This window comes from Marmota flaviventris, chromosome 2, assembly GCF_047511675.1.
Source record: "Marmota flaviventris isolate mMarFla1 chromosome 2, mMarFla1.hap1, whole genome shotgun sequence".
NCBI classification, from domain to species: Eukaryota; Metazoa; Chordata; class Mammalia; order Rodentia; family Sciuridae; genus Marmota; species Marmota flaviventris.
Genome location: NC_092499.1, coordinates 114,930,484 through 114,957,155, shown reverse-complemented (window position 1 = coordinate 114,957,155; position 26,672 = coordinate 114,930,484). Strand labels below are relative to the sequence as shown.

Below are 26,672 nucleotides of genomic sequence, written 5' to 3'. Positions count from 1 at the left end.
GAAAGGAAATTACATAAAATTTGCCTTTCTAATGAATTACCTGGAAAAGGATGGAGAAGGCTCTAACACAGCTGTGTCTAAGCGCCTCTCACCCAGCCAGGGAGGTAACTCAAATCACATGCGAGGATGGCCTCCCACAGTCAGGGGCAAGACCAGAACAAAGGAGCATGGAGAGGGTCTTTGTTTGTTTATGTTGTATTTTTTAGTTGTAGTAAAACACAACATATTTATTTTATTTATTTATTTTTATGTGGTGCTGAGGATTGAACCCAGGGCCTCACACGTGCTAGGCGAACACTCCACCACTGAGCCACAACCCCAGCCCGGAGAGTGTCTTTTGATGAGGTCAATTTCCTGCTTGATAAAAGTGCTGGTGGACACAAGCAGGGACACAATCAGACAGACACTTTTGTACTCGAGTTCCCAAGTGGGGATCCAAGAGAAAAAACAAAATAGATGCATGGACAGAGGGGCACCAGTCATGGACAGGGAAGGAGATAGGGGAAGGAGGAAATTGCAGAGACCATGAAAAGAATAGGCCCAAACTCCCCCACTAGACTTTGATCTCTGGGGCCCCTTCTCTTCAGAGAAGTCAGCCTCTTTATCTCTCTCTCTTCAATAAACCTTCTCCTTGCTTGCTTTCTCTGTATCCTGTTCTTCAATTCTTTGCTGAATGGAGACAATGAACCCAGCACCCCTAGTCGGTAACAGAAGGATTGCAAGTTCAAGGCCAGCCTGGAAAACTTAGCAATAATCTGTTCCAATTTTTTTAAGAAAAGGGTTGAGGGTGTAGCTTAGTGGTAGAGCAACAACTCTGGAAGGCCAACCCACTCAGGTGCCTCTGTGTGACAGGTGGAGGCCTCCGAGGTACCTTCTCCTTCTACCCCACCCTGCTTCCCTCACTTCTTTACAGGTGTGTTCCTGAAAATAGTCCCCAGTGAAACTTCTGCACACGAATCTTTATCTGGGAGTCTATTTCTGGGGAAATCAAACTAAGAGAGCTCTCTCTTCCCCTTCTGTGGGGACATGGGAGGCCACATGTGCCAGATGGTGCAGCTAGGAGATGCTGGAATCTCCATCCACATGGGCCCTTTGGTCTCAGTTACATCACTGTAGCAATGTGAACTGAAATAAACCTTTGCTATGTTATCACTGTGGCATCTGGTGTACATTTTAACCTCAGCGTGCCCTACCCGTTCCTGCCTACTCTAACAATTCATGTTAAAATAGTTGAATATCCTCTAACAGACATAAAGCCTGTTTCTGACATATTAATTATAAAATCGGAAAAATAGAATGTGAAAAGGAAAAAAGAAAAAACTGAGTGACTAGGAGGCTGAGGCAGGAGATCAGAAGTTTGAGGCCAGCTTCAGCAATTTAGTAGGCTTTAAACAACTTAGCAAGGCCCTGTCTCAAAATAAAAAAGATTTTTTAAAGGGACTGGGGAATTGGCTCAGTGGTTAAGTGCTCTGGGGTCAATTCCAGGTATTAAAAAAAGCAGGATGAGGGGCGAATAATGTAAAACTCAATCTATAGCAAACAAGGAAGAATGTACAAACAGAGAAACAGGACAAATAAATTCACACAAGACAACTGAAATAAATGCAAATATAGAAATAATACAAACAGACTAAACTTTAGTTAAAAGACTCATATTACCAAACTAAAAGTCCAATAAGACACAGTTAAAATATAATGACAGGGAAGGATTAAAAGTCAAAGAAAGAAAAGAGATAAATCAAATGAAAGATATTTTAATAACAAAGCTGGAATTATTAAATTAATATCAGATGGATTCTAAGACTCACAACAGTGCTGGATATAAAGACAGTCACTGCAACATAAGAGTAAGTTTACTTCACCAGGAAGACACAGTAAGGCTCAACATAGATAAAGCAAAAATTAACTTACCTATGATGAACAGTTCACCAGTCTCTCAATGGAGGAAAACTTTAACTTAGGAATAGATCAAAGTAAAATTATAAAAAATGCAAAACAAAAAATTTGCTCTTGATCTAGGCATGGTAGTGCATATCTGTAGGCCCAGCTACTTGGGTAACTGAGGCAGGAAGATCACACGGTGAAGGTCAGCCTGGACATTTCTGAACACCCTTTCTCAAAATAAAAAATTTAAAAAGGGCTGGGGGTGTAGTTCAGTGAGAAAGGGCCTAGGTTCAATCCTTGGTCTGGCAAAAATATAACAAAACAAAAAACCCCTACAAACTTAAGGACATATAGAGACTACTTCCCCCAATAATTAGAAGCTATTATATTAGGGCACAGTTAGAAGATTTATGAAAATTGATCAGGTACTACTGAGCCAGCCATAAAGCTAGCCTGGACAAATTTTAAGGATTAAACTAAGATAGGTGGACAATCTCAGACCATAATCAATTAGATTAAAACAATAACATAAAAACTGTGCAGGGTGAGGACATAGCTCAGTGGTAGGGCACTTGCCTGGCATGTGTGATGCCATGGGTTCATTCCCCAGCACCAAAAACAAAACAAGACCATTCCACGCACTTGGAAGCAGGAATTAATGTATGATACCGCATTTCCACTCTTAGGTACATACACAAGAGAAAGGAAAGCATATTCACCCCAAAACGTGTACCTGGATGTTCTTAACAGCATTATTTATAGTAGCCCAAAATAGAAATAACTCAACTGTCCATCGACTGACGAATGGATGAACTGGTAATAGCCAACAGAATATTATTCAGCCATAGAGCAAAGGAAGAAAACTGACATATGCTCAAGTATTGATGAACCTTGAAAACCTTATACTAAAAGAAAGAAGCAGGCAGAAAAGGGCACAGTCTGTGTGATTCCCTTTGCATCAAGTACCCTGAGTAGGAAAATCCACACAGATAGAAAGCAAATTAGTGGTTGTCATGGCTGAGGAGGGAGGGGAGTGGGAAATAGCTGCTAATGGGTGGTTTCTTTTTGTGGGGACGAAAATGTTCCAAAACTGATCTTGGTGATGGTTTTGTGCGATGTACCCTTTGTGTGTCCGTTTCTATAATACATTGCATTATATACTTTTAAAGGGCAAATTTTATGATAGCTGAATTATATCTCAACATAGTTATTATTTGAAAACAAAACAGAACTTTCACAGAGAAAATTCAGCTATAGGGCCAAGTTGTTCCCTGCCCAACTCCAGACACTACCTTTCACATAGGCCAAAAGGTAAGTGGTAGGGCTAGGGGTACAGCTCAGTGACACAGCACTTGCCGAACATGCATGAAGCCCCAGATTCCATAACCAGCACTTCAAGGAATAATAGAGGGAAAAAAAAAGGTAAACAGTGCTTCCTTGGAGTTGGCAAAATGGTGGCCCCACCCAGAAAATTTTACCAACCACTCAGGAATATATAATTCTAATATCATATGATTTTTCTCCATGGAATGAATAGGCAGCAATCTCCACCTTTCTTTTTGTTGGTATACCTTGAATCCCAAATCCAGGCAAGGATCAAAAAAGAAGAAAAAATTATAGGCCAACTCTAACAAGGAAAAAAACTGCACTCCAACTTATAAATAGATGTAAGAATCCTAAACAAAATAGTAGTCGATTCCAGCAATAGATTAAAAGACACTACAACATAACCCAGTTACATTTAGACCATGAACAAAAGGTTGGTTTAACCTTGGTAAATCCATCGATGTCGTTCATAACATCAACAACTCAAGTGAGTCCTACATGACTGTCGCAGAAGATACACTAATAGAAAAGAGGGTTTTGTAAAATTCACAATTAAAGGGAAAAATCCTGACATACTAGGAATATTAAGACTTTCCATAATCTGATAAAGATTATTTACACATACACAAATATTATATTACATGATAGAATGTGGAAAGCATTCTTTTTGATTGAAATCAAGAACAATACACAGATGCCTGCCTTCCTGACGCCCATCATGCCCTCCCAGATGATTCTGACATCGGTGATCCACTTGGAGAAATTCCAGGTGCCTGTTAAGAAGGCGCCTGGAGACTATGGGATATCTGCTGATGGGTCTAGGCTATAGTTAATAAGAGATTCTCAATTTGACACAAAATGTCTTTATTTCCTAGCAGAGCACCATGTAACTTGTAATCTAGACCTCAAGGCTTTGTCTCTAAATTAAGTCTGTGTAGATACTCATTCCATTCCTTAAGATGTTTGTTCAAATCTTTCATAATCCCCTAATATACTCAGGCCTATTTTTTTAAGTGCAAGGAAGACTAAAAATTGAAGACAACCTTCTAAGAGAAGAGAGAAACTGCACCTTGCTGAGAACAATGTACTGGCTAGGTGTGTGCCGGGAGGTGCTGGTGCTGAGGTGGGCACCTCCCTGCTGAGATGAGGTCTAGGGAGGGTGGGGCAGTGGCCAAGACCACACCGCCATTCCTATACAAAAGGAGAGGCGGCCACACAGGGCAGCCTGCATAGACCCAGCCAACCACCGAGGAGCTCAGGAAAGGGAGTGGGCACTGAAGAAGGAAGCCAGAGGAGAATGGAGGGTGGGGAAGAGAAGAACTGAATTTGGGGCAGGGCTTTTCAAAGTCCCTTGGCAATAAGTTCTACCTCTCAAAGTGCCCTGGAAGGCATAGGAGAGTTGACCACAATAATGACAATGGACGTGTGGTGGCCTGAAATGCACTTTCTCAGGCTATATGCCAGGCACTTGAAATGGGTTATCTTACTTAATCCCAACCACAATCCTAGGAGGCAGATCCTGCCGTCACTCCCATTTTACAGACACAGAGACTGAGGAATAGAGATTGAGTATTTTTCCTGAGGACACTCCGCAAACCAAGTGTTGAACCACCGAGCCCACCAAAAATAAGGTTGACATTTGTATAAAGTCTCCTGTGTTAATTGTTCATGCAAATTTCTCATTTTATCCTCAATGCTTTGGTATCTATTTTAATTTTAAAAAAAAAGCCTTTTCTCTAAATTCTCAAGTGAAATTCCCAGGTAGGCAGAGGCACTGTTTTCTCTGTGGCTTCATGAACCTCAGGCATGATGCTGGAAAGCCCAATAGTGGATGCTGGAGCCCAAGAAAGTTTTGAAGCAAGGTGTGACATGGCTTCTCTGCCCGTAACTTGTGTCATTTCACTAAAAGGGAGAACATCACCCCATCATTTATGAACTGGGTGGAGGACATGCTTGTCTTCAGCCCTCTCTCTGCAGTCCCGACCTTCAGAATCTCCATACAGTCAGGATCCCAGCAGGCTACCTGAGAACCCACTGATACCACTCTCCTGTCTTCACTTCTGTGGCACATACCCAAATCCAATCCTGACCAAAACACCCGGGGAGACAGCCAGCAGATACTCACCATCTCCACCCGAGTCCCAGCCCTGCCCCATGATTTCCATCTCAAGGCCTGGATCTCTCTCCACCTCGCAAATCCTATTCAATCCTCAAACTCATCTCAGAGATCACTCTCTTGATAAAGCCTTCTGCGGTTCCTCAGATTGTTCTCTGAATCCTGTGGAGCACATCTTGTACATGGTAAAGAGTCCATAAAAATGTCACAAATGAACAAAGAGCCAGACTTCCTTCCAGTCGTTAATGCTTCCCAGTCATTAATGCTCTGTGCATAGATCCCATTGGAAGAGGAGATGCCCCTTGAGGACAGAGGCAGTGCTCTGCTCAGCAGTGTCATGGAAACCGGCTCCTTTTGAGTTCGCCTGTTTCCTGCCACCATTCTGACCTCCTTTCACCAAATGGCTCTGATTACACCCAGTGCTATCTTCCTGGAGTCACCTGGCTTCCCAGGCTCCCAGGGCCTGGCACGCGCTTCTTCTTCATCTTCCACTCCTGATGCTGAGTTTGTTTGAGAATTACTTTTCAGGGGATGGCTGAAGTGCTGAATGATCAGCTGAGTGAAAGGGGCCTGTGTCCTCCGTGACATCCTCCAGATGAACCTTCCCACTGTGAAATAACATTGCCTCTTCTCCAGTCCAAGAGGAAGGAAAATTGACACTGAAACAGGGGTGCTGTCATATTTTCTTTGCAAGGGAAGAAACCCAGTAGGCCAGTTTGTCATGGCACACGACCAGAAGGCTGTCCCCTGTCTTATTAAAGCAGATCATCAGGATGGCCTCCCAGGCCCAAGAACCCATGGAAAGGTGGTGCTAAGGCCTACTCAGCAGCTCTACCCATTGCCTCAGCCCAGGGCCTGGCCTCTTGCCTCCTGCAAAAGATGGAATGATAGCAAAGCTACCCTGCAGTGACTGCTCACCTGGCCTGTTCTCAAGCACCCATAGGAGGATCCTTAAAAAAACTTCTCCTGCCCACCCATCTGCTGGTGGCTTCCTCTTGTTACCTGACTCTCTAACCTTGACCATTTTGCTTCTGGATGACACACAGATATCTCATGGAAGGGCTACGACTTTAATAGTTTGGGGACTGCTTCCATTTCCAGGTTTAGTGCATATAGGGGAAGCAGGAAGCTCTAATTTCCCCCAGAGGGGAGGCTTAAGGAGAAGAGGCTGTGCAGAGCAGACTGGTTGAAGACATGTAGTCCCCCTGCGGAGGAGGCCAAGCCCTGGTCACATCCTGGAATTCTTCTATGGAAGGAGCAGAGCACATACCTGGGGCACCTGGTCTATGCTGAACAGCCTGGGGATCTTCAGGCTTAGCATCTTGATGTCAGCTTGGCCAGGCTGGTGGGGGTCAGCCCCTGCCTCTCTCCAGGACTCAAAGCCCTGACATGCATGGGGTCCCCAGTTGCTTCCTGAAAGAGGATAGCATGGAGAAATCGAGTCAGTATCCACCTAACTCCAGCTGGATTGTGCAGCTACTAAATGAGCACTTGCTAGTGGTGGCAACAAGTTGAACTTTCTCAAAAGCAACAATAGCAATGCTTTCAGACTGCCAAGTCCTTCCTTCCAAGAGTGCTGGAGGGAGGCCATTGATCCTAATAGGGGAGAGAGCTGTGCTCTCAATGTCTCCTCCTCCAAAATGCATGTGCTGACATCTAAACAATCCCCAGCGGGTGTGAAGAAGTAGGGCCTTCAGGATGTACTTAAGTCATGAGGCCTCCACCCCCATGAACGAGATCAATCCCTTATAAAAGAGGCACAGGAAATTGGTGCAACCACTCTGGAAAGCCATAGGAGATTCCTCAGGAAACCTGGAATGGAACCACCATTTGACCCAGCTATCCCACTCCTTATATCCAAAGGACTTAAAATCAGCATACTACAGTGACCCAGCCACATCAATGTTTATAGCAGCTCAATTCACAATAGCTAAGTTATGGAACCAACCTAGATGCCCTTTAACAGATGAATGGGTAAAGAAAATGTGGTATATACACACATTGGAATATACTAGGCCATAAAAAATAATGAAATTATGGCATTTGACACAAAATGGATGGAACTGTAGACTATCTTGCTAAGTGAAATAAACCGATCCCAAAAAACCCAAGGCTGAATGTTTTCTCTGATATGCCGATGGTAACACACAATAACAACGGGGAGGGAAGAATAGAAGTTTGTTGCATTCAACAAAGGGGAATGAAAGGAAGGGAGGGGGAATGAGAATAGGAAAGACAGTAGAATGAACCGGACATAACTTTCCTATACTCATATCCGAATACACCACCAGTATAACTCCACATCATGTAAAACCACAAGACTGGGAAGTTATACTCCGTGTATGTATGATATGTCAAAATATACTCTACATCCCATGTATATCTAAAAATAATAAATCTTTAAAAAATATAAAAATACATAATTTTTGTAATCTGATTTTTAAAAATTTAACACTATACAGGAAGCATATTATTATGCCATTAAACATAAAGAGGCACAAGGGAGCTTGCTTGCCACTTCCATCAGGTGAGGACACAGAGAGAAGGTGCCATCTGAGAACAGGTCCCTTGCCAGACAGCAAACCTTCTGACACACACACACACACACACACACACACACACACACACACACACATATATATATATATATATATATATATATATATATTTAGTTGTTGATAGATCTTTATTTTATTTATTTACATGAGGTGCTAAGAATTGAACCCAGAGCCTCACTCATGCCAGGCGAGTGTGCTACTGCTGAGCCCCATTCCCAGCCCCAGCCCCAACCCCCTGCTGACATTTTGATCTTGGATTTCCCAGAATCCAGAACTGTGAGCAATACATTTCTGTTGTTTATTAAATTACCCAGTTTAAGGTATTTTGTTATCATAGCCTAGATAGAGTGAGACAGTGGTCAGAAAATTGGGGAGCTGGAAAGGGCTGGAGAGGTCATCCAATCCCCTCATGTTATATGTGAGGATCAGACGGGTGGAGTAACTTCCCCAGAGCTGCACAGCTGTGGAGAGCTGGAGCCACACACTCTCCACTCCACTATAGGGTGCCCCTGGGCAGACAGTGGGTTCTCTAGCCTCATCAGCTCTGTGCCCAGGAGAGGATGAGGAACTGTGCCCTCTTCCAGAAGGCTGGCCAGAGCTTGTCTTGGTTGCCCTAGACACACAAAAGAACCAGGCCAGTCAGAAAACCCAAGGAGACAGTGCAATCGGGAGTAAGTAATAAGGTTGCTTAAGTGCAGGATTAAGCAGCAATAAGTAATGTAAACTAGAGAAATCCAATGCTCTCAACACATGCCCAGGAAACAGAAAAAGAACAGAGGTGGAATTTGCCATAGTCAATATCTCCTCTACCCCATCATCACAGGTCCAAAGTCTCCTGCTTCCTAGGGTCGTCCTCTTGTTCCCATCCAATGAGAGGGTTTCTTTCCCTGACTCTGGAGGCCTGGAGACCCAGCCCAAAACTCTCTTGGGGCACCAGCCACATTTGACCTTCAGTCAAAGCGAGCTCCCTAGGGCTCAGGTCCCCCGGGGGGAAGGACCCTCCCATGGCTGATTGGAAACCCTGATCCTTCAGCAAATAATCAGCAAATGATTATTTAATGAAGCAATGCAGCTCATTCTTTGAACCTAAAGTGCTTTTAAGTTTTGTGGTTTGTTTCCTTTTGCTTCTTATTTTTCTTTAGGTTGTCTTTATTATCTGGAGCTCTGTAGCAAAATACAATCCGTTTCTCTTTCACGGTCATAAATTCGCTTCTTTCTCAAAAATACTGATGTAGGCATCATCCACAATAGGCAACTGGTGGAAGCAATGATGTGGCCCCCAACCCATAAATGGATAAACAGCAGAAGTGTAGATAGACCATGAAATGGCTTTTAACCTTAAAAAAGGAGGAGATTCTGATACACACCGCCACATGGATGGACCCTGAAGACCTTATGCTAAGTGAAGAGAGCTGGTGACAAGCATCAATCTGATATGCATCCACTCACACAGGTACCTAAAGGAGTCCCATCCACAGGAGCAGGAGGCGGAGCAGAGGCCCCTGGGATGGAGGAGGGGAGGTGGGGTGCTGGCGTTCAAAAGGTTTGGAGTTTCTCTCTGAGGTGATGAGAGGGTTCAGGAGATGGATGGTGGCGACAGTTACAAAGCAGCGTGAATGCACTTAATGCCATTGAACTGTATGTTTAAAATTGTAAATTTTCTGTTATGTGTATTTGATGACAAGAAAACAGGTCTGCAATATTTCAAAATTACAGAATTATAAAGATAATAATTTTTTAAAGTTCAGGTGCTTTTTACCCATGTTAAAAAATAAAAATTGACACTATACCAGCAAACAACACTGCCTCTGAGCGGGGCGTGGCACACCTGGCTTCACCAAGCCTCTCCCTCTCAGAAGCAGCCGTCACCCACCCAGCGGCAGAAACACAGGCCAGACCAGGGGAAGCTCAAGCTCACCCGAAAAACCCCAGATGATACTGGGAACCAAAGCTAGGGCTCCCCAGTCTGTCTCCAGCACCCCTTATTTCTCCTGGGACTTGACTCAATTTCATGGGTGAGAAAAAGACCCAGTCCTTGCTCTGGAAGCACCCATTATCTAGGTGGGATGACCCAGCAGCCACACAGAAATGAGGATGTTCCAAAGAAGCACAGGATCCACTCATCTCTTCAATCAGCCATTGTCTGCTGCACTTTAATCATGTGCAGAGTAAGAGCAGGGGCAAATGGATAGTGTCTATTCTCTGCAGGCTGCAGCAACCTTAAGGAAAGGCTGAGGACTTAGATGATAGAAGAATTGTATTGGTTTTTGCCGCACGGAATAGGGGAGGGGAGTAGGATCCCCCACACCATGCCATTCCCTCATTGCACAAGGAAAGGAAAGATACGTGAGACAGTCCTTGTGCCAAGAAATGAATAAAAACCAGACACACACCTGCTTTAGTCAGGGTTCTCTGGAGAGAAAGAACAGATAGAGATAGGATATACAGATAGAGATACACAGGAGAGGACTTACCAGGAGAACTGGCTTACACAATTATGGATACTGAGAAGCCCCATGATGGGCTGATTATAGGCTGGAGACCCTGGGATGCTAGTTGTATGGCTCAATCCAAGTCCAGAAGCCTCAGAGCCAGGGAAGCCAACAGTGTGACTCTCAGTCCAAGACCAAAGGACTGAGAATCCTGGGGGTTGGGTAAGTGCAGGAGCCCAAAGTCAGAGAACCTGGATTTCTGACATCCAAGGGCAGCAGAAGATGGGTGTCCTGACCCAGGAGAGAGAGAGAGAGAGAGAGAGAGAGAGAGAGAGAGAGAGAGAGAGAGAGAAAGAGAAATATGAATGAATTTGTCTTTCCTCTGCCTTTTTATTCTCTCTAGGTCCACAGCAGATTGGGGGCAAATTTTTCCCACACAGTACCCCCACTCACACACCAATGTCCTCTGGAAGCACACTCCCAGACACACCAGAAATCATGCCTTACCAATTCCCTAGCTATTCCTTAATCCAGTCAAGTTGAGCCCTCAAATTAGCCATCACAACATCCAACTAACTAGCATGGGTCACCCTGAGGAGAAAGGGACTCACCCACTCTCCATCAGTCCAGAGTGCAAAGTCTCCTCTCATCCACCTTCACCACAGCCTCCAGGAGGCCGGGTAGAGGAGCAGGGGGCCTGGCACTGCATGCCATCCACCCAGGTGCAGAGACTGCTCTGCCATTTCCTGCACAACCCTTAATAAGCCACTTAACTCTCTGTGCCTCAGTCTTATCTGCAAAATGGAAATAACAGCAGTGCTTTCTCATGGGGCTGCTGTTATGATTGGAAGAGATGAGCCATGTAAAGAGCTGCCATAAAGAAAGGGTTCAACAAGCACCAGTCATTCATATTAATTTTCAGACATGAGAATTAATTTCATAAAATTAATTATGAAGCATTGAAAGTTCAGGGGATTTTCCCAGATCACAGAGCTGACAGGTGGTAAAGCTGGGATTTGATCTCTGGTTCACCTGAAGGTCTGAGGAGGGAGTCTGGGGGTGGAGAGATGTGGAAGCTTCCTTGAATTGTGCCATTTGCACTGAGCACGATAAATTGCAGAGATTCGAGAGACTTTGAAATTTTCTGCAGGCCTTAGTTATGCCCTGTATTATAGAATGAACATTTATATTCCCTCCAGGATTCATATGTGGAAACCTAATCCCCATGTGATGATATTCGGAAGTGGGGCTTCAGGGTGCAACCAGGCCATGACGGCAGAACCCCCATGAATGGGATGTATGAATCCTTCCAAAAAGGTCCCCGAGAGGTCGTGTGTCCTACTGCCATGTGAGGATACTGTGAGAAGACACAGTCTAGGAACCAGAGTGGCCTTCACCAGACACAGAAACTGCCAGAGTCTTGATGTTGGTCTTCCCAGCCTCCAGAATTGTGAGAAGTAAATTTCTGCGGTTTATAAGCCACCTAGTCTATGGTATTTTGTTTTAGCAGCCTAAACAGACTAAGACACCCAGGGGACACTTTTGGTGGCTAGGAGAAAGAGAAAGGTCACTGCTGTCCCTACTATAACCAGAAGATATCCACTTGCTTTCTGGATTGTAGTGAAATCAGTAACATAAACCCTCCTGTTGAGAAAGACAATGTTAAGAGTCATACATTTCCTTTTAAGAAGAGAATTGGCTTTGATCAAAGGGCATTAAGTTGTAGCACTAGACACTAAGACTTGATTTCTCCCTGCTACTGAGAGAAAATGGAAAACACAGAAGGTTAACAGTGCTGTTTATCATCTAGGCTCTGAGCAATGAGCCTCTGTGCCAATTAGAGTAAGACAAACGCTCAGGTAAGATCAGACTAGACCTTTCTCTTTCAAAAGTGGGGGAATTTTTTGTATTGTTCTTCTACCATTTGAATAAATGAGGCCTCTCCTACTAATAGGTTGCTCTTTGGCATCTACAATGTAAACCTTTATGTTGCCAGAATCGTGTGACACCCATGGCTCATCATGGCAAGTTGCGCCATGGCCCCTGGTTCACCTGCTGGGCCTACTGCAAACCTTTCAGGTGTCAGGAAACACAGAGTGCACTCACTGGCCTTTTCAGCCTCCTCCATCAGGAGCCAGGCTCTTCATTCCTCCCCACTATAAAATGCAGAGTGTAATTTCCACCATTGACCACACCAGCGTGGTTTGTGGTCTCTTCAGCAGAGGCCAAGAAACAAGCTTGAATAAAACCAGGGGCTTCTAAGATGAGATCAAAATGCAATGGAAAGATCAGCTAATATTTCAGCAGTATGTTGGGATTCCACATAAGACTTCATTTAAAAGAGGATTCCAAACTTTGCAATGTTTTCAAATTGCTAAAAACAAAGTGGGGGTTGGTATTGTAGGATACTCACGAGGACATGCTGAATTCTCCTGAAATAATCTTTTTGTTTTTTAGTTGTCGATAGACCTTTATTTTATTTATTTATACGTAGTGCTGAGAATCCAACCCAGTGTCTCACACATACCAGGCAAGTGAGCTACCACTGAGCCACAGCCACAGCCCCTGAAATAACCTTTTTATTTTATTTTCTGTTTGATTCATTCATATATATATATATATATATATATAAAATATACAACTCTTATTTCATATATAGAGCTCAATTTTTCATATCTCTGGTTGTATACATAGTATACTCACACAGGACTTCATGTCCTCATACATATACTTTGTATAATAATTGATCATCATATTCAATCATCATTAATTACCTCATGCCCCCTCCCTTCCCCTCCCACCCCTCTGCCCTATCTAGAGTTCGTCTATTCCTCCCATGATTCCCCTCTCTATCCCACTATGAATTAGCCTCCTTATATCAAAGACAAATTCAACTTTGTTTTTTTGGGATTGGCTAACTTCGCTTAGCATTATCTTCTCTAATTATCTTCTCTAATTCCATCCATTTCCCTGCAAATGCCATGATTTTATTCTCTTTTATTGCTGAGAAGTATTCCATTGTGTATATATGCCACTTTTTTTTAATCCATTCATCCATTGAAGGGCATCTAGGTTGGTTCCATAGTTTAGCTGTTGTGAATCACGCTGCTATAAACATTGATATGGCTGTGTCCCTGTAGTATGCTGTTTTTAAGTCCTCTGGGTATCCAAGGTGAGGGATAGCTGGGTCAAATGGTGGTTCCATTCCCAATTTTTCAAGAAATCTCCATAATGATTTCCATATTGGCTGTACCAATTTGCAGTCCCACCAGCAGTGTATGAGTGTACCTTTTCCCCCACATCCTTGCCAACATTTATTGTTGTTTGTATGCATAATAGCTGCTATTCTAACTGAAGTGAGATGAAATCTTAGAGTGGTTTTGATTTGCATTTCTGTAATTGCTAGTGATGATGAACATTTTTTCATGTGTTTGTTGACTGATTGTACATCATCTTCTTAGAAGTGTCTCTTCAGGTCCTTGGCCCATTTATTGATTGGGTTGTTTATTTTTTTTGGTATTTAGCTTTTTGAGTTCTTTATATACCCTAGAGATTAGTGCTCTATCTGATGTGTGAGGGGTAAAGATTTGCTCCCAAGATATAGGCTCTCTATTTACCTCACAGATTGTTTCTTTTGCTGAGAAGAAACTTTTTAGTTTGAGTCCATCCCATTTATTGATTCTTGATTTTAATTCTTGTGCCACAGGAGTCTTATTAAGGAAGTTGGGGCCTAATCCCACATGATGGAGATTAGGGCCTACTTTTTCTTCTATTAAACGCAGTTTCTCTGGTTGTATTACTAAGTTCTTGATCCATTTTGAGTTGAGTTTTGTGCACGGTAAGAGATAGGGATTTAATTTCATTTTGTTGCATATAGATTTCCAGTTTTCCCAGTACCATTTGTTGAAGAGGCTATCTTTTCTCCAATGCATGTTATTGGCACCTTTGTCTAATATAAGATAATTGTTGTTTTTTGTGTTAGTCTCTGTGTCCTCTATTCTGTATCATTGGTCTGCCAGTTTGTTTTGTTGCCAATACCATGCTATTTTTGCTACTATTGCTCTGTTAGTATAGTTTAAGGTCTGGTATAGTGATGCCACCTGCTTCCTCTTCCTGCTAAGGATTGCTTTAGTTATTCTGGGTCTCTTATTTTTCCAGATGAATTTCATGATTGCTTTTTCTATTTCTATGAGGAATGCCATTGGAATTTTAATCAGAATTGCATTAAATCTGTATAGTGCTTTTGGAAGTATCGTCATTTTGATAATATTAATTCTGCCTATCCAAGAGCAAGGTAGATATTTCCATCTTCTAAGGTCTTCTTTGATTTCTTTCTTTAGAGTTCTGTAATTTTCATTATATAGATCTTTCACCTCTTTTGTTAAGTTGATTGATTCCCAAGTATTTTATTTTATTTTTTTTATGCTGTTGAGAATGGGGTAGTTTTCCTCATTTCCCTTTCTGAGGATTTGTCACTGATAAACAGAAATGACTTTGATTTATGGGTGTAGATTTTATATCCTGCTACATTGCTGAATTCATTTACTAGTTTTAGAAGTTTTCTGGTGGAACTTTTAGGGTCTTCCAGTATAGAATCATATTATCAGCAAATAGAAAATAGTGAAATAACCTTTTTTTAAAAAAAAAAAAAAAAAAAAAGCAGGGCTGGGATTGTGGCTTCATAGTAGAGCACTTGCCTAGCACGTGTGAGGCACTGGGTTCCATCCTCAGTACCACATAAAAATAAATAAATAAAATAAAGGTCCATCTGAAAAATATTTAAAAAGAAAGCAATCATAACAAAATCACCACGAGGAGGAAGTGTCAAGTTAGCATTCGTAGATTAAAGGGCAAGCAAAGTTAGTAAGAGGTAGAATTCATACTTGGCTGCCTCATTCCTCTCATTCCTTGCAGTCCCTCCCTCAGGAAACTTTAACCTGGTGCAAACTCAAAAGGACACACTTGGAAGACCTTATAACATACCAAATATGTTGACATATAAGGTGGACTAATATAACCTGATGGGCTATTTTCCCAATGACAGGGTCCAAAAAAATGTGTAACTTCTAGGAATGCAAATAAACTATCAAATTGTCTCTTTATAACATTAATTTATTCATTCAGTTAGGCACAAATATAAGAATCTCTAACTATAAATGCAATTTACTAATTTAAAGGTTTTCTAGTCATATTTCACAGAAATAAGTGTATTCCAAGTCTTCACATGCACCTTCAATAAGAATATCTTCTTTTTAACTACAGGCATTTTTTTGTATTACAGGTCAAGGGCAAAATATTCTCACTTCCTTCTACATTGTGCTGAGGCTCAGGAAACAATACTTGAAAGCCTGGCACCTCGCTGCCCCTGAGTCCTTTGAACTGGAGGCTGGGAGGCCTCTGAAGCAAGGGCTCTCTGACCTGCTCCTGCCCTCCTGTCTGTCACTAAAGCAAGTCGGGGAAAGCAGACTTCTTCTTCCTGGAGGTGGGTCGTATAAACTAGAGCCCCTCTCTTCTAAAAAAAGATGTATAACCTAGAAAAATGATCTCTTCTCCTTTTAAGACCCATTCCAGAAGGATCCTGCCTCACATCCGAGAGGAAGCCTGGCTTCACAGAGACATCTAGAAGAATCTGAACAGACTGGCCTTACTGGGTACCCCCTCCCCCACCTCATATTACTATTGACTCCTATGTCCAATAACATTTCTGCACAACTGTCTGTTCTTCACCAAATCTAAGCATAAAAACACAGTTTTGCTGCCTGTAATCCCAGCATCTCAGGAGGCTGAGGCAAGAGGATTGTGAGTTCAAAGGCCAACCTCAGCAATTTAGTGAAGCCCTAAGCAACTCAGTGAGACCCTGTCTCTAAATAAAATACAAAAAAAGGGCTGGGGATATAGCTCAGTGGTTAAGTTTCCCTGGTATTATCTCTAGTACCAAAAACAAACAACAAACAAAAAAAACCCCACAGTTTTCCCTGGGTTTAGATTCAAGGGCAAGCAAGGATAGCAAGAGGTCTTTGGGTCTTCGTTTCTGAAGGCTCCTATATCACTCAAAACTTGGATTAAACAAATTTGTTAATGGTTTCTTGTGCTAACCTGTATTTTGCTCCAGGATATATTGACTATGATCCTTTTGATGGGTGAAGAAAGGGGTCCCACCTTCCACCTCTGCAGTTGTTTGAAAAACGCATGATTTGAAACTGTACTGAATGCTTGCTGCTAAAAAATATATTCCAAATCACAACTATTCATTTGCTATTATTATATTGGCTGCAATTTGCTTTTATATACTTCACATGGAGGGTCTGATGGAAGATGTTAGCTTCAACCTGCAGCCCTGGGGTGGTGGTTAGTTAGTATTTGAAAGAGGAGCCATTATGCCGTTCACACTGTGGAGAGCACAGCTTTGGATCTGTTGGGGCTATTTTTGGTCTACACCATAGGGTGTGCTTCTGAGCACTGAGAATGCAGTTTCACTGGAGAAACGAGAGGCATTAGAGAAATGTGAATTAGTGAGCAGCTGTCCAGGTGCTGTCCCTGTGTGTGAGCAGGGACAGCTACAGGATGAGGCTGCTCCTGTGAATGAGCTCGACTGAGCCCTCTAGGGAGGATTCAGTGGCCTGAATCCAACTAGAAGCTCAACCAAAGCTGACAACTGTTGACTCAGCCTTGGGAGCTATCAAGCAAGGTGCGTGTGAGAGTCTTTGAAAGGGCAGGTAGCTTTCCTGGCTGCTGGATTGGCCATTATATCAGGTTGTGCCTGCTCGCTAGTGTAGATGTGGCCAGCAGAAGCCCAGCCATGGCGTCTCATTGTGCTGTGCCATGGGTGCCGAGATTGGGGGTCCTCTCATTCATGCACCTCCAAATACTGACTGAGCCCAAGATGGTATTTCAATGAACTTTAGACACTACCAGCAGTGTCTTCTTTGCCACTTCTGTGTACCACAAACACAGAAAAAAGTACTGCCAATTATAATCATGAGATACCACTGATTGCACATTAGTCCTGATTTCAGAGTTGTTAAAAATGTTAGGGAAAAAAAAGTGCATGTTCTGATAGATGACGTAGTGCTTGAGATGAGTGAGTGGCTTAGGTTGGCACACAGTGTGACTCTCCGCACTTACTACTTGCTCTTTAAAGGGGTCATCGAAGTCTCCTTCATGGCAAAACTGACACCTGCAACTAGAGGATCACATTCCTGGGAATAAGTGTGTATCTGAGATTCTGCCCCCCCCCCCCCCCCGGGATTGTGTCAGGAGCCTTCTGAAAGGATTCCAAAAGGAGCCCAAGAACAGTTGGCTGGGAAAGTATCAGGTTGTCATAACATCTTCCCCAAACAGCCCACTATTCAAAATAAAAAGACAGTGACCTGAACATGCAAACCCCGGAGGACTTCACTGTAACACCACTTCCTCTTTTCTGAAAAATATTATGTTGGAAAACAAAATTCTTTCGTAGTACAACATCATAAAGGCAAAGGCTGCTGTTTCACAGGGATTGCACTGTGCCTGCTTTTAGAATAATAGGAATGTAAGATCAGAAAGCTCCTGAGAGGCCGTCCAGGCCAAAGCGCTGCTAGATACCTGATTTTTTGTTGTGGAGTCTTTCAGACCAGAGGTGACACATTTGATCCAGAGAAGCAATGTAACAGAGACTTCAGTTTCTGAAGGAAGGCAGGGTCCTGGGGATGTCTGGAGATGGGAGCCCTCACCTCTTCTCTGCAGACTCGGAGGCCACTCTTAGCCTGGGAGGGCACTAGAAAGTGCTGCAGGCTGTCTGGTCCCAGTAGGGCCCAGCCTCCAGGGTGTGGAAGGAGGAGGCCAGCTTCTTCAGACTCAGCTGATGAGGCTTAGCATAGTGGCTCCAGGAGAAGAGTAAGTGGGAAGAGAAGAGTTGGCCTCATTCAGGCAGGCTCTGGCTCACTTACTAGCCCTCTCCCTCTTCCTGTCTAGTTCTCCTTCATGTTGACAGAAAACAGCACAGAGTGCAGATAGTAGAGGAGGCTGATTCCATCCCATCCCATTCAAAAGAATGCTTACATGGTGCTCAACACCCCACAGGGCTGCACTGTACCCTGGGCAGGACTACAGGGACAAAATGCAGGAACAGAGTCCCAAGCTGCCTGCAGATTCCTGTTTGCCTTAAAAATACATACGATCAACATTTAAAACTTGTATATCAAATGTCACCATCAAGAGAGTGAAAAGACACCCAGGAACTTGGGAGGCTGAGGCAGGAGAATTGCAAGTTTGAGGCCAGCCTCAGCAACTTAGCAAAACCCCGTCTCAAAATAGAATTTAAAAAAGGACTGGGGAGTAACTCATTGGTAAATTACCTCTGGATTCAATCCCCAATACCAAAAGAGAAGAGTGAAGAAAATCCATACAACGGGAGATTTGCAAATTGTATGTCTGATAAGAGATTAATATCAGAATATATAAAGAATTCCTACAAGTCAGCCAAAAAGAAAATTAAAAAATCAAACAAACCCAAACAACCCAATCCAAAAATAAGCAGAAAAGCCAGATGCAGTGGCCTGTGCTTGCAGGCCTGCCTACGTGGAAGTCTGAAGCAGGAGGATCACTTAGGTCCACTGGATGGAGACCAACCTGGGCAACCCCATCTCAACAGCAAAAAACAACAACCATAAAAGGAACAAAAAACAATGAACAGCTATTTCCCCAAAGATATGCAAAGGGCCAATAAGCACATGATAAGATGCTCACATTACTAGACATCAGGGAAACGCAATTCAAAACCAAGTGGAGAGAGCAGTCCATACCCATTAGGATGGCTGTTAAAAAACAAGAAACATGAAGGATATGTCTTGGCAAGGATGCAGAGAAATTAAAATGTCAATGCGCTGCTGGTGGGAATGTAAAATGATGTGACCATAGAAAATAGGCAGGTTATCAAAAAGTTGAACTTAGAATTACCAAGTAATCTAGCAACATCACCTCTACATGTACACCCAGAAGAAGTGAGGAGGTTCACACTGATATTTGCCAACTGATACCATAGCAGCACCAGTCACAATAACCCAAAGTGGACCCAAGTGTCCATCAGCAGACAGATGGATAAATAAGTGGTGTAGAATCCATAGAGTATCACTCAGCTTTTTAAAAAAGGAACAAAATTCTGACAAATGCTACAACTGGGGTGAACCTTGAAAACACAATGACCACACAATACTGAGTGTGTTTTTATTTATTTATTTATTTATTTTGGTACTGGGGATTGAACCCAGAGGTGCTTAACCACTGAGCCATAGCCCCAGCCCTTTTGTATATTTTATTTAGAGACAGGGATTTGCTGAGTTTCTTAGGGCCTCACTAAGTTATTGAGGCTGGCTTTGAACTTGCTATCTTCTTGCATCAGCTTCCGGAGCCCCTGGGATTATAGGCATTTGCCACTGCACTCAGCAACAGTAAGTGTATTTAGCACTGCTGAATGCACTCTTCCAAATGGTTACATGGAAAATTTTACCACAATAAGAAAAAGTATCTTTTTTTTTAAAAAAAAAAAGCATGTAAATTTTGTAGTCTGCTCCAAAATTTAGCTATGATTGTTTTAATACAAGAATTTATTTTCTCCAGATCTTCCAAGAAAAAAAAAATATATACCATCTACACTCTGCTGTTGCCAAAACCTTCCCACGTCAGGAAACACAGACTAGTTTAATCTTCCCTTCTTCCTATTTTATCGATGAAGATTCCAGATAGGAAATGACTTGTCTGAGTCACTCAGTAAGGGGCCGGCAAAGTCAAGATTAAAGAAGTCTGTAACTAACAACAGGAACATGCACAGATGTAGCGCCTGAAAGACCAGCAACCCCACCCTGCCCAAGCCAATACCAGACTCCACCAAAGACAGAAAAGAAACAGCTCACAGGACAGTGAGCTGGGGGCAGCCAGGGTCCACCCCTGACCTCCAGCCTGCTGCGGCTAGGGTCCAACGCCCACCTCAGCAAACATACAAACAACTATTCACTAAAACCACAATTATTGTCTCTTCACAGATTGCTTTCCAAACTGCAGGTCAGGCTCTGTCAATAGATCACAAAATCAATTTACTGAGCCTTGGCTGGCATTTAAAAATAGAATAGTATGGAAAATAGAAGAACAGAAAATATCACATGTAACATCAAGAAAAGTTTCCCTCTGTGATATCAGGATGTATGTTATACGTATTATGTGTTATGACCAAAGGTATTTCTTATGGAAAATCTCAGTCCAAAATGTTTGAAGAGGTGTGATCATGTCACAGGTTATTATACTGATTATGGAGAGCCAATGACTTTTTTTCCATCTAGAGTCACACTCACCACGGTATGTCTAAAAGTTTTGGGGGCAGGGGCTGCCAGATCCCAGCAAATGAATGGCTGCATAAGAAACTCCTCTTAATTTTCCTTGGTCTATTGTTCTTTCCTTGGTCTATCCCTTTTTTATTTTAAATATTTATTTTTTCGTTGTAGTTGGACACAATGCCTTTATTTTATTTATTTATTTTTATGTGGGCTGAGGATGGAACCCAGGGCCCCGCACGTGGCGAGCGCTCTACTGCTGAGCCACCACCCCAGCCCTTTCCTTGGTGTATTCTAACAAGCATCCTGGATGACCTGAGCTTGGAGAACGTTCTACAGCAGTGGGACAGGAGGGAAGCACCTGTGGCTGGAGACCCAGGGTAGTCAAGGTCAGGCTTCTCTCTGCCATCTCCTGGGCTGAGTAACTCCACCTGACTTTCATCTTTGTCATCAGTGAGGTGGGTGGGACAAGAGTACCTACTTGGTCGGGTCTGTGGGAAGCTAAAATGAGATGCCAGATGTGAACATGTTACCTACAACATGCTTCAGCAGTGCCGGTCGCATTCACCACTACTACTGCTCGGGCCGCTGCTGGCACCAATGGGGTACATTCAGGGAAAGGGGCCATCAGCTGCAGCAGCTCCTAGAATGGAGGTGTGTGACCTGAGGTCCATGAAAATCCATGAATGGGCCTCAGAAGTCCAGCCAATTATAGGTAAAATTATGTGCCTGCACACATGTGAATGTGTGTGTCAAAGAGACTTTCATCAAATTTTGAGTGGTACCTGTGAGCCAAGGAGAGAGCTCAGGACCCCTAACCCCATGCAGTACCTGGTGAACAGGATTAAGCCACCCCCAGGTACCTTGGCACCCAGAAGAATCCCCAACCAGGGCAGGAGTCACTGGTTCCAGCAGTCAGTACCAGGCAGTAAATGAGGGCAGGGTTCCCTACCAGAAACCTGTTCCTGCCCTGCCCCACCCTGGAAACTGGCCCCACCAGCTAGCTGGGTGGGGTTCTCTCTTCCAGGGAGAGACCTGCTCTGCAAGCTGTGCCAGCCTTGTCCTCTACTACAGGAATGTCCACACCAGGAAGCCCTGGGCTTATTCTCACTGTAGTCCCCAGCTCTCTCTGAGCCTCCCAAGGGGAGCCGAGGCTGAGGCAATGGCCACCCACAACCTCTCCCTGCAGCTCTCTGGGAGTGTTTCCACTCGGCCAGGCTTTGGACCTGTCCCCAAGCTTCAAATGTCCTTTTCTCTGGCACCCACCCAGGCCCAGCTCCAGCCGACCTCCTCCAGGAGGGATGCCTTTCCTTTCTCCCCTGAAGCCCACCAGCTGCAGTGGGGCAGGTGGGGGCAGGCTTCGGTGGCACAGAGCTCTGCTTCCAGGCTCAGCTTCTCACTCACCAGCTGGAGCCCTTGAGCATGCTGCTTCACTTTCTCGGTCTGGGTCTCCATCCCCACCACACCAGCACCACGAGGACTGACTGAAACAATGAACGCACAGTTCTCTGCCTAGAGTGTGGCCTGCAGCAAGCCACTCGGAGTTGGGGATTATTATTACTGGCTTGGCCCTTTATGATTCTCCGAGTCTTTTAGGTTGGTCCTTTTTGTAGCCACAATTTAGATTACTTGAAGACAGGATCTAGGTCTATTTTTATATAAGAGACTCAATAAAAACTCATTGACTGTTCTATTCAAGGCTCTTCATTCATTTGTCCATCCATTCACCCACTCATCCATGGGGTGAGCCGCCCTGTGCCAGGCACTGTGCTCATAGCTGGGGACAAAGGGTACAACGACAGCTCTGGCCCTAGCAAGCTCCCTGTAGAACAATGGAGACACTAGGCAGTGAACCAGCGGTCAGATGCTCTGTGGGCAGGGACAGAGTCGGGTGCAGGCATCTGATGGGGCACTTTCATGTTGGGAGAAGCAGGGGAGCAGCTCCACCAGGAAGGAGTTTCGAGTTGATTTTTCCTTCTCAGATGCTTCCCCTTTCAGAAAGAGCACCCCCATCCTGTCCTGCAAGCCCCAGGCCAGTCTGCACATAGGCTGCCAGACTCACCCCGGGCCCTCTCTGCGCTCTGCTGAGGGTGCTAGGCTCAGGTCCCACACTAGGCACTCCCCATTACAGGCCATTCATCAGGAAGGCGGGTGACGGCAGGGCTGTCTCCTGAACAGGTTGCAGGAGAACCCTGGGTTTTGAATCTTGTTCTGCCACAGTGGGTCCTGCTCCTGGCACTGAGGCCTAAGTGTCCTCATGGGGGAGGGAAGGGCCTGGGCCAGGGGACTCTGAGATCCAGCACTTGTGGTCTATGGGCGGCTCCTCCCTTTGTCCCTGAAGAACCCTGCCCCCAACTCCTCCTAAGAATTCAAACATCCTTACATCCAGAGCTGGGTTGTCCTCAGCTTGAAAACTGAACCCCCTCCTCCCTGCCACCACTGACCCTTGAGATTGGCCCTTGCCACACGCACCCTGTCAACTGCACCCAAAACATTTTCCCCAGAGCCCCAGTCCCAACAGATGCAGGGACTCTCAAAAGCAGCAGCAGCCCTATGTAGGTGCTAGGGAGACAGATGTGTCAGTCCCACCTCCGGGTGCCTCCGGGAGGCTGGAGGCTGGCAGGGAGGTGAGACAGGACACTGGCCATTTGCAGGGGTGGGAAACTGTTAGGATTAGAGAGAGAGGAAAGGAGCTGAACCAAGAGTGGGGTAGATAATAGTGAGAAGGAGGGGCACGGTGAGATGAAAGAGTGGACAGCAGAGACTCCTGGCTCCTAACGTGTTTTAAGTTATTAGCACTGTACTGTAAGGGTGGCTACGTGACGTTATGCATTTGTCAAAGCTCATAGAAGGCACAACACAGAGTGAACCCCAATGTGAACAGTGAATATTAGTCAATAATGTATCAGGATTGATTCATCTATTTTAACAAACATACCACACTAACACAGAATGTTAATCATGGAGGGAGCTGGGGAAGGAGAGAGGAGGAGCATGTGGAAATTCTGTAGCCACGATGCAATTTTTCTGTAAACTTAAAACTGCTCTATAAAAATCAAATCTGTTAGGGAAAAATAGAACAAAATCCCTGGCACCACACACACACACAAAAAAAAAAAAAAAAGAAAAGAGAGAAAAACATACAAAACACCCTGGGTCTACCTTTAAAAATCAAGGGGCCTCACATAGAAACCTGGACTCCCAATTCTTTTGACAAACCTGAAGATCTACAGCTTCTGCTTCCTCACACCGGGGTCTGTTGAGCCCCCCACTCCCTCACCACTCCCACCAGGTTTGGCCTGGAGCTCATGCTTGGGACCCTGGTGATAAAAGTCAAGTGTCTGATCACAAGGAGAGAGATTTGGCAACCCAGCCAGGCACCCAGAACACACTGGATCCAGACTACATTCCCCACAGGTGGGGAAAGGGTACCAATGTAGGAGATGAGAAGGACCCAGGCAGCTTCCAGACAAGATGAGTTCCATTTGCACTGATCTGCAGTTTTAAAATATGGGACTACCCAGTTCAGTGGCACATGCCTGAAATCCCAGCAGCTCAGGAGGCTGAGGCAGGAGGATCAAGAGTTCAAAGCCAGCTTCAGCAACTCACTGAGACCCTAAGCAATTTAGCAATACCCTGTCCCTAAATAAAACATAAAAAGGGCTGGGGATGTGGCTCCATGTTGTGTGCCCTTGGGTTCAATCCTTGTATGAATAAATAAATAAATGAATTAATTAAAAAATTAAATGGGATGACACTTAAGTTGAGACTTCAGACAAATTTGGGAGATAGAGACAAGTGACTTTCAAAACCCAGGGTGTACTCAGATTTCCCCCAGAGAGAGGAACACAGAGAGGAGGACCCAAGGGCTGAGAAAAAGTCAAGTTCATGGACCCAGTGGGGCATCACAAAGCTGGGGTGGGGGGGAGGACACAGGCTTCACCGAGGACCTCCATTTCCCTGGCTTGGCATGAGCAGGAACTGTGGGGGGTTGGAGGGAGCAGGCTGGCTTAAAGCAGACGGAGGCTGGGCACAGGTGTTGTGGGCAATGCCTGGGAACGTACAGGTGTGGCTCCTGATGGGCTGAGGTTAACTCAGTCCCTGCCCTTCCCTTTCTTTGATGGGAATATGTGCAATCACTTATTCATTCAGCACTCAGCCACTGAATGTCTACTATCTGCCCAAGGCTTTGGCAGGATACCGGGATGAAGAAGGGGATACCACAGCTCCATCCCCTAAGAGCTCCCAGGCTAATGCAGATCGGCACTAACAACTGCCACATGGCATAGCTAATGGCAAGTAGAAGCTAGAACCAGATGCTTCTAGGGAACACAGAGGAGGAGCATCACACTCGGAAGTCAGGAAAGACCTCTTGAGTAGGTGCAGCAGCCCCAGGAGGGGATCTGAGGGTACGGCAAGAGAAAAGGCCCCAGGGTTAAGGGAGAGTATCTGCAGTCTGGGTAACCCATAGCCAATATTGGTCTGAAAAGATCAATATTCATCTTGGATCTTTTGATAGAAAGAGACCACATTCACATAACGTTTATTACAGGATATTGTTATAATTATTCTGTTTTAGTATTAGTTGTCATTGTCGATCTCTTACTGTGCCTAATTTAGAAATTAAACTTTATCATAGGTATGTATATACCAGAAAAAAAGTTTGTATAGGTTTGGTACCGTCCACAGTTCCAGGCATCTGCTGGGGGTCTTGGAACACATCCCCCGTGGATGAGTGGAGACTACTGTATACAATTTGGAGAATTCTCTGCAGTTCAGTGTGGAGGTAGTGTAGGGTATGCAGCAGCAGCTGGCCAGATGGAGCCTGAAGGCCAGAGGCCAGAGGCAGACAGTAGGTGTCCCAAACAATCGCAGTGGGAACAGATGCCCTTAGGGAGCCTGGTTGACCAGACAAGTTTTCCCACAGGCAGTGGGAGAGACACTGGTGACCCCAGGTCAGGCGTTTAGGAGAATTCTGAGGAGTGAATGCAAGCCAACTTGACACACTGACTCCATCATTTACTGTGTGCTCTCAGACAGCAACCTAATCCCTGATTTCCTCATTACTTGAAAGAGGATAATGAAAGTATCTATATCTCCTGTGGAGATAAAAAACCATGGTATCTGCCAGATAACAAGCAGTTGATGAAAGGTGGCTCTCGTCACCATTGCACCCTAAGCCATCCCAGCCCACGGTAATGCTCTCTGCTGCGCTTTAGCCCTGGGTTCATAAAACTGCCTGAAAACAGGCTGCTTCCCCGGCTCCCAGCCACCTCCCTGCCTGGTGTGGAGACTCAAAGGGTGGCGCTCTATGAAAGAGGCTGCCAGGAGGTTGCCATGGTGACCTCCCAGCTGGGCTTTAGGACTTAGGGAGGGAACTAAACCTACTTTCCTTTCTCTTTCTTTTCTTTTTCTTTCTTTCTTTTTTGCTAGCTATTTCAGCTATTTTAAATATTTACTGCTAGGTGATTATTGCACATCTCGAAAACGCTGAATGATTCCTTGGCACACTGCAGAGAAAAACTGGAAACAATCCAAAGCTGGCTGGGTAAGTATGGTCCATCCATGCAAACGTGTACTGTGTGGCTACTAAAAATGTTATAGATCTGGGTAACTGACAGGAAACTTGTCATGACAAGTTATTAAATTAAAAAAAAAGAACAGGTTGGGGAACAGCATAAATCTTGTAGTACCATCCGTGCAAAACTGTGCTACGCTTAACTGCTCATATTTATGGACAGAAACAATGTTGGGAAGGCTGTTTCCCAAAGCGTTCACTGTGGTTCTCTCCAGACAGAGTGAAGCCAGCAAATCTAGGGGTTTGTTCTACTCCCTTTTTTCCACTGTCCTCCAACACCAGAATTGGCCCACCATGGATTCGTGGTGGTGGTGATTATTTTCCAAAGCAACAATGCTGCTAAAAGGAAATAAATGAATGAGTCCTTCATGCTTAGCCAGTCTTGGAAGACTCAACCATGTCAGCCAACCCAGGGACAGCAAAGGTCGGCATGCCCTCATACCCCCCCACTGAGAAGGTCATGTGTGCTCATCG

The 26,672-nt window shown here is 44.4% G+C and overlaps 1 protein-coding gene across 3 annotated transcripts in view; it reads right to left on the bottom strand.

The window, feature by feature from the left end:
- Nucleotides 1-26,672, bottom strand: part of Paqr5 (progestin and adipoQ receptor family member 5) — a 78,478-nt gene that overhangs the window by 30,529 nt on the left and 21,277 nt on the right. For 2 of the 3 annotated variants that reach the window (XM_027925957.3, XM_027925956.3), the window contains exon 2: nucleotides 6,597-6,739. The exons of the other annotated variant lie outside the window; for it this stretch is intronic. In XM_027925957.3, the coding sequence (XP_027781758.1) occupies nucleotides 6,597-6,647 (51 nt within the window). In that variant the 5' untranslated portion in view covers nucleotides 6,648-6,739. The remainder of the gene's footprint in view (nucleotides 1-6,596; nucleotides 6,740-26,672) is intronic. 3 annotated transcript variants of the gene reach the window in all.